This window comes from Macrotis lagotis, chromosome 8, assembly GCF_037893015.1.
Source record: "Macrotis lagotis isolate mMagLag1 chromosome 8, bilby.v1.9.chrom.fasta, whole genome shotgun sequence".
Classification (NCBI taxonomy): domain Eukaryota; kingdom Metazoa; phylum Chordata; class Mammalia; order Peramelemorphia; family Peramelidae; genus Macrotis; species Macrotis lagotis.
In genome coordinates, this window is record NC_133665.1 from 9,924,158 (window position 1) to 9,937,184 (window position 13,027).

The window sequence follows — 13,027 nt, forward strand, 5'->3', positions numbered from 1 at the left end:
TAATAATTACCTAGCTTTATGACCCCACTGTCTTGCAAAAAAAAATTTTCTTCCATCTCTCCTGCAGATTCAATTTCTGACTTACATCATCTTCTCATTCCACCCAAGTTTTCTGCACTCCTTCTTCCCCCAACAGAAGCAGGAAGCCAAAGTTCAGATTTATGGGGTTGTTTTGAACAAGGCCTGTGAATACTGGTTTGCTTCCCCATCTTTAGGCAAAATACCAGGATGTTCTATGGGAAAGAATAGAGCAAGTCAGAAAAAAAAATACTTGATTTTAAATGGAGTAAAAATTCCAGCTTCATTCAATCTACTGTTGGTCATTATTTACATCTATCTCCCTTTTTCCGTCTTTGATAAGTATTCTGGGTTAACAGTGTTAGAGAAAGGGATCACAGTTGAATAGACTGGTGCTTAAATATTCTCCCACCAGTAAGGTGAACATTCATATGATATATTTTTGTATCTTCTAATTTTAAAACATTCATGGTTTTAAAAATCAATAACTTGTGTCTTTAAACCTAACTTCTGATTACTTTTAAGCTGACTAGATAACTTCCCCAACAACTTGAGCTTTGTATGCCTCAGGGTATGCTCAGTTCAAAAGTCATTCTTATCACATGTTATAGATATGCTTCACTTAATGTCTACTTCCTTGACAATATTTAAATGCAAATGTATTTCATTCTCTGAGTAGACCCTATCTCAGGATTTTAAATAAAATATTAAAGTGCATTCATGAGAGTGCAAGTGACAAAAGTGGAATATTGGGAAATTAAATATGGCACTTTAAGCACTCTAGTAAATTATCTTTTTAAAAGATTACCTGTCAATGACCCTTTTCATCTTGTCTGTCTTTTATGAAGGAGGACAAATAAGCATTGATGTATTTCCTAATGGATGGGATAAGAGGTACTGTTTGAGACTTGTTGAAAATGATGGCTATAAGACAATTTATTTCTTTGGAGACAAAACCATGCCAGTAAGTATTAAAACATTTTTATGTTTTTTTTATTTTTAGCATTCTTCTCCAAATAGAAAAAAAATTATCAAATACATATTCTCATCAGAGCAGTGCTGAATTCTTGATCATTCCCTTTGACTTTGTAGCTATGTTTAGGGATGGTGTCAGTCACACATATTTCTAAGCATTTTCCAAGAAACTCATAGAAACTGATCACAAGAAATTGGGTAAGAGAAGTATAGATGAGGTTTTTTCTTTTACCTACAGAAACATAAATTTCCACTATAGGGAGATGAAGCAAAGCAGACTTAGATCTGTTTCAGTTTTAGTCTTTAAATTTTGTCCTCTTACTTGCTTAACATTGTTTCAGTCCTACTACTGTTGAAAACCTACCCATAGCCAAATCTGGTTTGTATGTTATAAAAATAATATCTTATCAGTATGTGTACTTTTTAAAAATTTATCTTTTATTTTAAACTGCATAGGATTTAGCACTAGAATAGACCTTAGACATCATGTAATCCAACCCTTTTAGTTTACAAGTAGACAACCAGGACCCAGAGGACAAGTTTCTTGTCCAAAATTGTACAGGTAGTGATAGCAGACATGAGATTTGAACTCAAGTCCTGCGACTGCAAATGCACTATTCTTTTTCTTATACCTTGCTTCCATTTACATGAAGTTTTGTGAAATCCTTCTCTAAAAGTTAGATATGATTTGACTCATATCATTGGCAAGAAAGTGAAGAGTCTCATTTAGAGGTGTTGCCATCCTTTTCCTTTTTGTTCTTGATGTGTGGCATTCACAGAAAAGGGGACATAGGAAGTGATTGAAAATAGCCAAAATTATGGAGAGAGAAGAGGGGAGAACCTACTCCACCTTACTCCCTAGTCCCAGAATGTTAATTCCTATCACCCTAAGGGTCTTAGGTTATTCTTAGGTATCATATCACAACCAAGTAATTATTAATAGGTTTATCTGGTTAGGCAAACAACTCAAGAACCATGCCCTGTATTCCTGGCATAAAGAATAGATTGGCATTTAACAGTGTAACTCTTGCTTGAGAATATCATTGCTAAGCAGGCCAGTTTGCTGTATGACCAAGATCCTAATGAGATTGCTTACTCTGCAGCATATAATAGTCATTTTCATAATCTATTATCTTCCAGACTGTCATAAGTCATTGATTTTTCTTCTTTAATAGTAAGGCAAATAGTATGAAATATGAGAGGGAAAAGGTGTTAATGGAATGTGGTTTGGCAGCATGTTACCTTCACTTAGTGTCAGCTTAAAAAGTGAGAAAATTAATGAAGTGTTTTGCCATCAGCAATATTGTTGCTGAAAAAAAATCAACTTATATAGTGAAAACCTCATCCTTTGAGCCTTACCAATATAGATTTTGTGATAATTTATAGTATGATAGATTTAGAAAGGATGTGAAACATTATCTAATCCAATTCCTTCCATTTGGTAGATGAGGAAACTGGGACCTTTAGAGGTAAAATAACTTGCCTGAAGTCACATAACCAGTCAGTAGCAGAATTAGGACTTTGAACCCAGGACTTAGATCATCTACTTTAGGGTCCTTTTTGCTAAACCATACTGTCTCATATTGGGGGATACAGAGAATGAGTAAGCAATTTGAGGGTGAAAGCATGGGGAAAAGATGATATTAACCCTACCTAAGAGAATAAGGTCAAGACTTATCTCTGAAAAGCTTTTTCTGACCAGACAGCCAGCTGGAATCTCTGTCTGCACTGAAGTCCTATATCACATAATGCCCATATGACAAATTTGGTACTTTTCATGACTTACATTGTTAAGTATGTTTTTTGTGTAGATCTCCTGTCTTCCTGAATAGATTATAAGCTCCTTAGAGACAGAGACCACATCTTAATCTTCTTGATCCCTAGCATCAAACACAGTACATGGCATGAAATAAGTACTCAAAAAGTGCTTTATTGCTTAAAGTCATTTGCCCAAGGCCATATAGTTGGTAACAGAAGTGTCTTACATCTCTTGACTCTAGTTCATGAAATTTTATTTGATAGCATGTTGTAGAGTACCTTTCAATGAAGATAAATGAGAAGAATTTTGTTCTTTTCATCCTCATGATGTATTTTTATATAAAATGTGTACTTTATATTCTGTATGGTGGTGAGTAGAAAAAATTTATATATGGCAGCTCTATCTGGGTATTGAAATCATTTTCAGGATAATATTCATTTAATAGCTTCCATTTAAAAAATCCATTGCAAACTGTCACTCTTATTTCATGCTATTTTTTTTTCAAAAACAACTAGGAAGTATAATTATATTCTTTTCAGATGCTAAGTAACTCTCAGAAGCTTACTCATACCTGCCTACTAAATGTCATTTTCTTTCATATTAAAGTAAGAAAGAACTTGTTAAGACTAAATGAAAGCTTACTTTGGAGGAAAGGTAGCCTTCAGATAGTCATCTGAAGAGGGTCTCATTTGTTTATTCCATCTTCACAAAATGGAATCTTATTCTTAAAGCCAATAAAAATCAACTATAGATCTTTTTTCTAGCTCTTATTCAGGGAGCCCTCAACTTTCCCATTTGGGAGTCATTACCACTCTCCATCTCCTACTAAGTACCAAAAGTGAGTTAGATTCCTACTTCCAAGGGCAGCTAGGTGGTGCAGGGGATAGAGCACCAATCCTGGAGTTAGGAGGACCAGAACTCAAATTCGACCTTAGACACTTAATAATTATGGGTGACCTTGGGCAAGTCCCTTAATCTCATTGTTTTGCAAAAACAAAACAAGATCTCTACTTCCAACTTGAGTATTCTTAGCTCCTGCTTCCTTTGTATAAACCCTCTTTATCAGTATCAACTTCCAGAGGTTCCAGCTCATGTCTCTCTAGCACCTTGTTCCAGTGACCATCTCCTCCTTCTCAGGACATCTTTCCATGAAGACATGAAATATGCAAATGTTTTATCATTCCAAAAAAAAAAAAAGCCACTCCTTAGCATTTACTTTTCTTTCATCCTGCTTTCAGTTCTGTATTTGTCCATAACAGTGCCATCTTTACCTTGACCCCTTGTGATCAGTCTTGATACTACTAAGGCTTCCTTGTCTAGAGCCGTTTGCTTGTTGTCTCTCTCCCTTAGACTCTGAGCTCCTTGAGGGCAAGAACTGTGGTTTTTTAATCCTATTTTGTATCTCCAGTACCTTATATGGTAGCTGACACATAAAATTACTCTCGATACATGCTTGTTTACTGATTCTCTCCTATTAATCAAATTCAGGTGATTAGATTCTTTTCCAATCCTGTTACGGTTGACCACCCAGATACTGGATACTCTCCTTTATTGGTTTCAGAGCTCATCCTCAATATTGATTCCACCTTTCTCCCTGACCTCCTGCTTTGTCTCTTTAACATTAATGGCCTATTCCTACGTAACCCCTTAATGTGATATTCCACCTTGGCACTCTGGAGTTACCATGGTAATGTTATTTTTCACCTGTGGCTTTTAGGCATATAGCATAACTAGCTCTTTAGTTTTTGCAGTCTTCTAATCTATCTATTTCTCCTACTGCCCTTAGTACATTTCAACCTGGATGGTCCCCCTAGTGTCCCAGATATAACAAACAAAACTGCTCATTATTTTCTTTTCTACATCTGTTTCTCTCTCTTGAGTTCACTATTTTATTCTGTTGTACCACCACTCCATTTGTAATTTTTTTTATTCTTTTTCACTCACTTCACATATATAATCATGGGAATATGAAATCATAGAATCAGAGCTGGAAAGGTCCTTATAAATCATCACTTCAATATGCAAATGAAGAAACTGAGGCTCAGAGAATTCCAAACCAACTTGTATAGCTATAAGTAAATTGAGGCAGTAGCAGAAGGTAAAATTAGTTTTTGCATTAGCTTTTACTTGTAAAAATGCTCTTTAATATATCATCATCAACAACAAACATTTAGCAAACTTTGTACTTTGAGCACTGTTTTAAGTTCAATGAATTTTTAAAATATACTTGCTATAAATATGTCAGTATTAACGAGGTAGTACTAATTCAGACTTCCTTGGACTTTTGAAGAGATTTAGGTGACTTTTATCATTTCAAAAAGCTCTGCTAAATTTTAAGATCTGCAGTTGGTCTATGATCTCATCAATACAGGTAATCCCTCAAAGATAACCAGACTTCCATTCATTTTCATCCAGTGTGACTCTCATTCGTGTCCTACAATGAACTTTTCACAGGGTCTTCATTGAGAACTCTATATTCCTTCAAGATCTCTTGCCAAGGGGCGGCTAGGTGGCGAAGTAGATAAAGCACCGGCCTTGTAATTGGGAGTACTTGGGTTCAAATCTTATCTCAGGCACTTAATAGTTACCTAGCTGCGTGGCCTTGGCTAAGCCATTTAACCCTATTTGTCTTGCAAAAACCTAAAAAAAAAAAAAAAAAAGATCTCCTGCCATGCATTTGTTCCAGCAGGCACATGGGCTATCAGTTGTTTAGTTGAAACTTTTGCTACAGTACCAACCTACCTCTCCTGGCTACATATGTGTTTTGGATAATATGTTTTAATCCTATTTCTTTTTCTTCTCTCATTTCTTCACCAATAAGTTAAACAGCTTATTCCTACCTTCTATGCATCTTTGTATTGTCTTTTAGGTGATCTGCAGTATTAATTCCTGAGAAACTCATATTCCATGCCTCATATTTATATAGCATCACCATAAAGATTCTGACATTAAGAAGAAAAATTTTCAGTCTTGCAGTTTCCCACAGGAATTCTCTCCCATCTTTTTCTATTTACTTTTTGACTTGGCTCATTAGCAGTGTAATTTCCAGTATTAAATGTAGATGGATTTGCATTATGGGCTGTCCAACTGCATACCAAGGTTGATAATCATTGTGTCAGGGACTCTTTCACAATCTGATGAAATCTGTGAACTCCCTTCTCTGGGTAATATTTTTAAATTTATAAAAATAAGAATTATAATGAAAACCAATTATGTTGGGGTAAGAATATAGTTTGTGGACCCCCTGAAATAGATCCCAGGTAAAGAACCAACCTTGGACAATCGTTATTCTTTATCCATGTCTTTCCTGTGTGGATTGTTAAAGTGAAATCTTTTAAATGATTTTGGATCTCATTTTGAAAACTCTTGAGGGTTTAACTTAATCAGCATATCATCCTCAAGCAAGAGTATTTAGAGGACCTTGCCATCTATAGGAATCCCTCTTCAGTTTGTACTTTTACTTGACTGGTTCCCACATGTTTATAGACAGACTAAGAAATTATATTATTCTTAACACCCTATGGCTATAATTTTTTTTCCCCACTCTTTCTTTATCACTGAAGAAACAAAGAGATTAACTGGATAAGACTAGGCCTATTTTTATTCATTTTTGTTTTCATGAGTTGCCATTTACTTTCTAAGAAGACAAGCAAAGTTGATTTATTGAATGTTTATTTTCATGACTATATTAGTTTTAGATGAGCTATTTAAATAAGATTTATTTCCCAAGACTCATGCATGAATACACTACAAAATAAGATGATAGGATAAAGAACAAAGGGAATTCTATTCAGCCTTTCAGGTTAAAGTACAAGAAGAGGGATTCATCTATAGAGGATGATAATGCAGTAATACTTTCCATTTCTATGATAATACACAAAGCCCTTTTAATATTTATTTCATCTAATCCTCATATAATAGCTCTATGCATTAGGAAGAGAATAGTTCCATCCACATTTTATAGATGAGGGCACTATGACTCCTACCTATCTTGTTCCAAGTCCAATAATCTTATGGTGGATACAGAAAAGAATACTTCAAAAACTAGTATGGACAAATTTTGCTGAAAGTCACATTTACTATTTGAAAACAAGTTTATGTGACGATTACATTGTGACTAATTAGGTTATCAAGCCAGCAAACAGCTGCCCAGCACTTAGTAGATTTACTGGTTCCAGTGTTTCCCAAGAACTGTAATCCCACTGTACTATGACAACTATAAGATGAATAGGCATTGAACAGACTCTAGGGAATTAATATCAACACCCACTGTAATGAGGTGCAAGATTTTTCCAGGTTCACTGTGCGTGGTCTTTTGCAATGCAGAAGAAAAAGCATGAATTGTTAAATTTTTCTATAATTGGTTTGTTGAAATCAGTCTGCCAGATCTTATCATCAAGTATCTATGTACTTCTGAACCATCTATGAACTACAGATACAAATATTTAATTCTGTGAGCTAAGTGTGAGTTAATATATAATAAAAAGCTCAAACAGGAACCACAAGATCTGTGACTCTTCCAAGTTCTACCACTAAACAATCTGATTTTGGTGCTCATGTTGAATGGCCTCAGTGAACAAGTCATTTCCTGTTCTGGGATCCATTTACTCCTCTTTAAAATGAGGGTATCTTAAGTTCCCTTATTTTGATATTCTATACAGTAATCTTCCACATTAACACAATTGATATGTAATCCATCTTTCATCATAATCAACATCAAAATGGTATTCTATAACTCAAATTATCAAGAGCATATGTAAGGGGCAGCTAGGTGGCACAGTGGGTAGAGCACCAGCTCTGGAGTCAAGAGGACCTGAGTTCAAATGTGGACTCAAGACACTTAATTACCTAGATGTATGACCTTGGACTTAACCCCACTGCCTTGTCAAAAAAAAACACTTGGAGCAACTAGGTGGCGCAGTGGATAGAGCATTGGCCCTGGAGTCAGAAGAACCCGAGTTCAAATCCAGCCTCATTTAATAATTACCTAGCTGTATGACCTAGAGCAAGTCACTCTTAACCCCAGTGCCTTAAATAAAAAAAAAAAATTTTTAAAAAGGAATGGCAAGAGCACATGTAAATGCTGGAAGAAAAACAAAATCTTAAGAACCCATCTCGATATCCCCAACCTCCACCAAATGTTGAGTTTTCCCAGCCTCAGGGCTAATTACTCTAGGCTTTAAAATAAGTTGATTTTACTGATAAGATTCTTGCTAACCCAACATATCAGATTCATGGCAGTGTAATATAACCTCTTCTTTTTATCCGCTCCTTATTTCTCCAATTTTCCAGTAAGTATTAAGTTAAATCTATCCCTCCTTCATTTAGAGCAAATTTAAAAAACAAAGCAATGAAAGCAAATCCTTTATACATATGTTTAGTGCAGCAAAACACATTCCAATGTTAGCCATAGCTAAAACTGTCACTGCATCTTAATTTCATCTCTTTTTTTATCAGGAGGTGATGTTTTATCTTTATTCTTTTGGACAAGGATTATCACTGCACTGAGTTCTAAGGTCTTTAAGTTATCATTGAGTAAATTGCTCTACTAGTTTTACATTTTGCTTTGCATCAGTTCATAAAGGTCTTCCCAAGGTGTCCTTTGACATGGTTCATTTCATTACTCAATTACATTCACATACTACCATTTATTTAGCCTTTCCCCAGAAATCTCTCAGATTTCTTTTGAAGTGTATTTGTATATTTGTAACTTTTTCTTTTAACCAAAGTGTCTTTACCCCACCTCTGCCAACACAAGGAAGCAGCAGCAAATAGGTAGACTGATCCCAGTTCTCCTGCTCTTTACAGCTCCTGTCTTCATTCTTTTGGCAACTGTCATCCTTACCTATCCTCAATCTTCAAACCCTTCCCCTTTTCTAGCAAGAATGCCACCATCACAGGAATGAAAACACAATTGCTTTTGAAAAAACTGAAGGACAAAAAAATTTCAAGACCCCTCCCTTGAGAAGGATAACCAAGAACTGCTGAAGTTCAATTGTTTTATAATGCAAATATTATTTTTTAAGCCCTAAATGAGAATATGGCAGAGGCATTGGTAAATACTGATTCCATCTTTCCCTAACATGCTTTTAGGGGTGTTTTAACCTGCCATGTCACAGGTTTATTTGACCAGTGTTTATTAAGTGTTCAGTTGTACATAACCTTTTCAGTGAATTAAAACATAAATCCACAATCCCCATTAACACACACACACACACACACACACACACACACACACAGAGTCTTGGAATATCATAGAACATCTATAAAATTGCCCTACTTTTCACATGAATTAAAATATTGTATCTATATAGGTACATAACATTCAGTGGTTTTCATGGCAGGAAAATTATCAGAGCTCTTAACTTCTCTTAGTTCTTCTCTTCCTAATGGTCCATGTAAATACCCAAGGCCTAATGCCTTTTCTATGGCACTTTAACTTGGTGAATATAAGTTGTATCTTTTTACCCCCAGGCAACTGTAACATAACTTAAGAAGTTATATTGGAAAAGAAGTTGTGAAAAATGGCAAAATAAACCAAATAATGTTCCAAAATTTAATAAAGCCTTTTTTTTGAAAAAACTATAGTCTTGTTAAATTTAATATAGGTTTAAAAAACAAATTATTTCATTAACAGTTCATTTTTTTGTGTTTCATATGTAAAATGTTCGTTTATTAATGAATACATTCATAATAAAAAAAGAAAATTTTTTCAAGTTATGTTGAAAAAAGGATGGATTTTAATCCATTTAACAAACTCCTCTAGAAGTATTAGACTTGTTTACAAAAACAGTTTGTCTTTGACAGATGTTAATTTCCATGGACAGCACAGCAAGATTATTGTTCTTTTAGATTCTTCTTATCTACCACTCAATTCCTATATATACTTAATGGGGGGGGGGGGGGGTTGTTGAAAAGACCTCTGTCCAGAAGTGAGATTTGATATCAGGAGATAATTCACAGGGCTTAAAAAAATATCATCTTCAAAAAACTCAGTTCTTAAACCTTTTTTCAGTACACAGGTCAGACTAATTGATAGGGGTTACTTTTAAAAATTGAATTAGATATGGAAAATCTTCAGTGAGGCTTCACAGAAGAATTTATTCACCTTGTGTTCTAGAGATGTGATTAAGGTTTAGGATGAGTAATCTCAGGAATCTACTCAAAATAGGTGAATCTTTAAAAATTTCAATTTTTAAGTTATAATTTGTGAAACAGGGATATAGCGTGAAAGTAGACTTATTATAAATGAGAATAAAATTTTAATTTTAAGTATTAGTCCTTTAAAAATGCCAGATGTGCCTATATATTTTCCCTTTTTTGTTTTTATTGCATCTGACTGCAATTATCTATAATGCTGTTAGTTGAGTTAAAACCTAGCTGACATTTTTCAGTTTTGAGTGTGACATCCAGTTTTCCAAGAAAATTAATTTTATTTTAATTTTTTAATACATTGATGGACTGAAAATAATGTTTTTGTCTTGGGAGGAAATCACTTTTCTGGACCTTTTCTATAAAAATAAGACAACAGAAAAGATAGATAATTTCTGAGGGCCCTTGCATCTCTAAGCTTCTATGATTAATACTTTATCACAGTTTTGTGAGTAAAAGAAATGAAACTAAATCAGTCTGCACAATAGAAACATGATTTCCTTTATAAATATAATTGCATGTTCCAAGTTTACCTATGGTTCATAGAAAAGGTTTGTGTCTTTTTTTTTTTCAGCTCAAGTAATAACCATAACAAGTTATGTTTTGTTTCTTGGTTAATTAAGGCCTTTTTAGGGGCCAGCTAGGTGGCACAGTGGATAAAGCACTGGCCCTGGAGTCAGGAGTACCTGGGTTCAAATCCAGTCTCAGACACTTAATAATTACCTAGCTGTGTGGCCTTGGGCAAGCCACTTAACCCCATTTGCCTTGTAAAAACCTAAAAAAAAAAAAAAAATTAAGGCCTTTTGGGGGAAAAAAAGTATTAATGAATTACTAGTGTGTTTCCTCCCATCTCTGTTAAGACTGAGATCTTTGATTTCTTGGGGAATTTTTGACTCTAAAGTCATGTGCTAAAAAGAGGTCATGATAACAACCAAACTTATTTATGTCTTTCCTGTGTTTATAGGGTGGAAATGACTATGAAATCTACACAGATTCCCGAACAGTAGGCTATTCAGTGACCAGCCCAGAGGACACACAAAAAATCTGTGAGGAGCTTTTCTTGTAGTCTTTTATTCCCTGATTCTTAAGCCTGAAAGAAAAAAAAAGTCATCTCAAAACTAGAGAAGGTAACAAGCCTCAGAAGACCGGTACACATCACCATTTCAAACTCAAGAAATCCTCCCCTGCCCACCTCCAATTCAAACATTTAGTGGAGCCTCATAAGCATGTCTTGCATTACTATGATGAACAATGGGTCAGTACCTTCAGAAAAGAAGGAGAAACATATCTCTGCTCCTAAATTAAAGTTAGATCCCATCTTTCTTCTTTGTATCTGGAAAAACCAAGGAAGCAGAAGAGTTCTGATACATGGGTCCTAAGGCAACAGTTGACTCAAAGGAACATCCAAGACATATTTTCCCATTTTCCAGGGCAAAACTAGGATCCTCAATTTTGGTGTACACTTGTCTCTCTGGAGAAGTTCTTAAAACGCAAAAGGAAAAGTGACAATTTAGCTACAAGATACATTCTACCCTAACAGAGATCCTGTGACTGAAGGGTTTTTTACTGCTTCCCCAAATTTAAAGTTGTGAACATAATTGGACCTCCAAAGCAGCAGCAAAGGACAGATGATTGACTGCTAATTTTTCTTACATGAAATATTGTGTGGTTTAAAACTTAAACCCACCACTAACTAAATGAAAGCTGCTCTTGCTGATTTTGGGGTTTAATGAAGGCCTCTTTTTTGCCAAAACTCCACTGACATACCTGTGATCAGGGCTTTATTCAGGTTGAATGACTGTGTCCTCCTCTTAATCCCCATTCCTTTCTGTGAAGCTGTTTTCATATGAACAGCTAGATAAATGATCAGATGACAGCCCATAGAAAACCTGTCCTTCAGCCCAGCATTACTGGAAACACTGGAATTAACTTCTATTTGAATAGGGCAGCAGTTTGGCTGCTGTATAACAATTACCCATCTGTCACCTCCTGCCTTTGATGGAAGAGAATGGAAACCATCTAACTAGCAAGTGGTTGCTGAGGCCAAAGTAGTCCTCTTCCAGGAGCCTTCCCTTATAGTTTACAAAATCCAAGCTGGTCTTTTGAATATCCTGAAACAAAACGGTTCTAGAAACCAGTCTTTAAGAATCATGTCATTCTTGGTTAAGCTGGCTAAGAAATACTGTAAGTTAACTACCTCCCTCCCAGCTACTTTAAAGTTTTAAAAAGCCACTTAACTAACCAATTAGCAGTGTGAAGTTTCTCATTCTCTCTACCATTATTTATTAGTAAAAAATGCTATCTACTATTAATAAACCCTGACAAAGAATTGAATATTTTCTTTAGAAGAAATGAGAACACCGTAGTTTCACTTTTAATTAACTGCTTTAGGACTTCTTATTTAATGAAAAATGGGACAAAATCAGAAATCCCTTTATCCCTTTTTTGATCTTTCAAATAAGACAGTTAAAATGTCTTTTTAAATTTTTTCAATCTTAAAAAAAAAACTCAAGCACTCCCTCTTTGCTGCTGATAGTCATAGATGGCAGTAGCACAGCACCTGCCACTAGGTCTTTACTGCCAGGACTTTTTGCTCATTAGATTTCTTATTGACCAACTTCCTCTCCAGTGCCAGTGAGAACACTGATACTAATGTGACCAATCACATTTATGAGAGGGGGAAGACAGCCCTGACTAATTCCTTCCTCCCAAGTTAGACTGGGGCTGCTGTTTTGGGTGCCTCACTCCTAGGCATTGGTTTAAGGAAAAGATTGGGGGTGGGATTCATGAAAGTGCTCTGCTCCCCCCATCCACCCAAAGATTTCATTTCTAATTAGTGACATTCAGAAAAATGACCAATTCAAGGCTTGTTTTCTTTAACATTGCAAATGAAGTAATGATGTGCAAAAAAATTTCTTTTCAAAATCAAAAATAAAATTTTACAATTTTTATCAAAAGCACCACAGTGTTGGCATTATTGATCTTAGCTAACATGAGTTCAGGAGTTGAGGTTTGCAGGTATGCCACGCAATTACCAAGTGAGTCATTTGATTGCTTGTGTTCTACAGATGAGACAGGCTAAGTGCATCTCTCATCCCCTTTGGTGTTTGATGGAACTGAAAG

At 35.2% G+C, this 13,027-nt stretch overlaps 2 protein-coding genes across 3 annotated transcripts in view; one reads left to right on the forward strand and one right to left on the reverse strand.

Annotated features, from left to right (window-relative positions):
• Positions 1 to 12,861, forward strand: part of PMM2 (phosphomannomutase 2) — a 30,762-nt gene extending 17,901 nt beyond the window's left edge. The window contains exons 7-8 of the mRNA XM_074196349.1: positions 867 to 982; positions 10,869 to 12,861. Of these exons, the coding sequence (XP_074052450.1) occupies positions 867 to 982; positions 10,869 to 10,970 (218 nt within the window). The 3' untranslated portion in view covers positions 10,971 to 12,861. The remainder of the gene's footprint in view (positions 1 to 866; positions 983 to 10,868) is intronic.
• Positions 244 to 13,027, reverse strand: part of CARHSP1 (calcium regulated heat stable protein 1) — a 36,715-nt gene continuing 23,931 nt past the window's right edge. The window contains exon 8 of one of the 2 annotated variants that reach the window (XM_074196354.1): positions 244 to 11,386. The gene's annotated coding sequence lies outside the window, so the exon portion shown is untranslated. Of the gene's footprint in view, positions 11,387 to 12,836; positions 13,021 to 13,027 lie in introns of those variants that run through there. The other variant, XM_074196353.1, reaches the window with a different exon arrangement.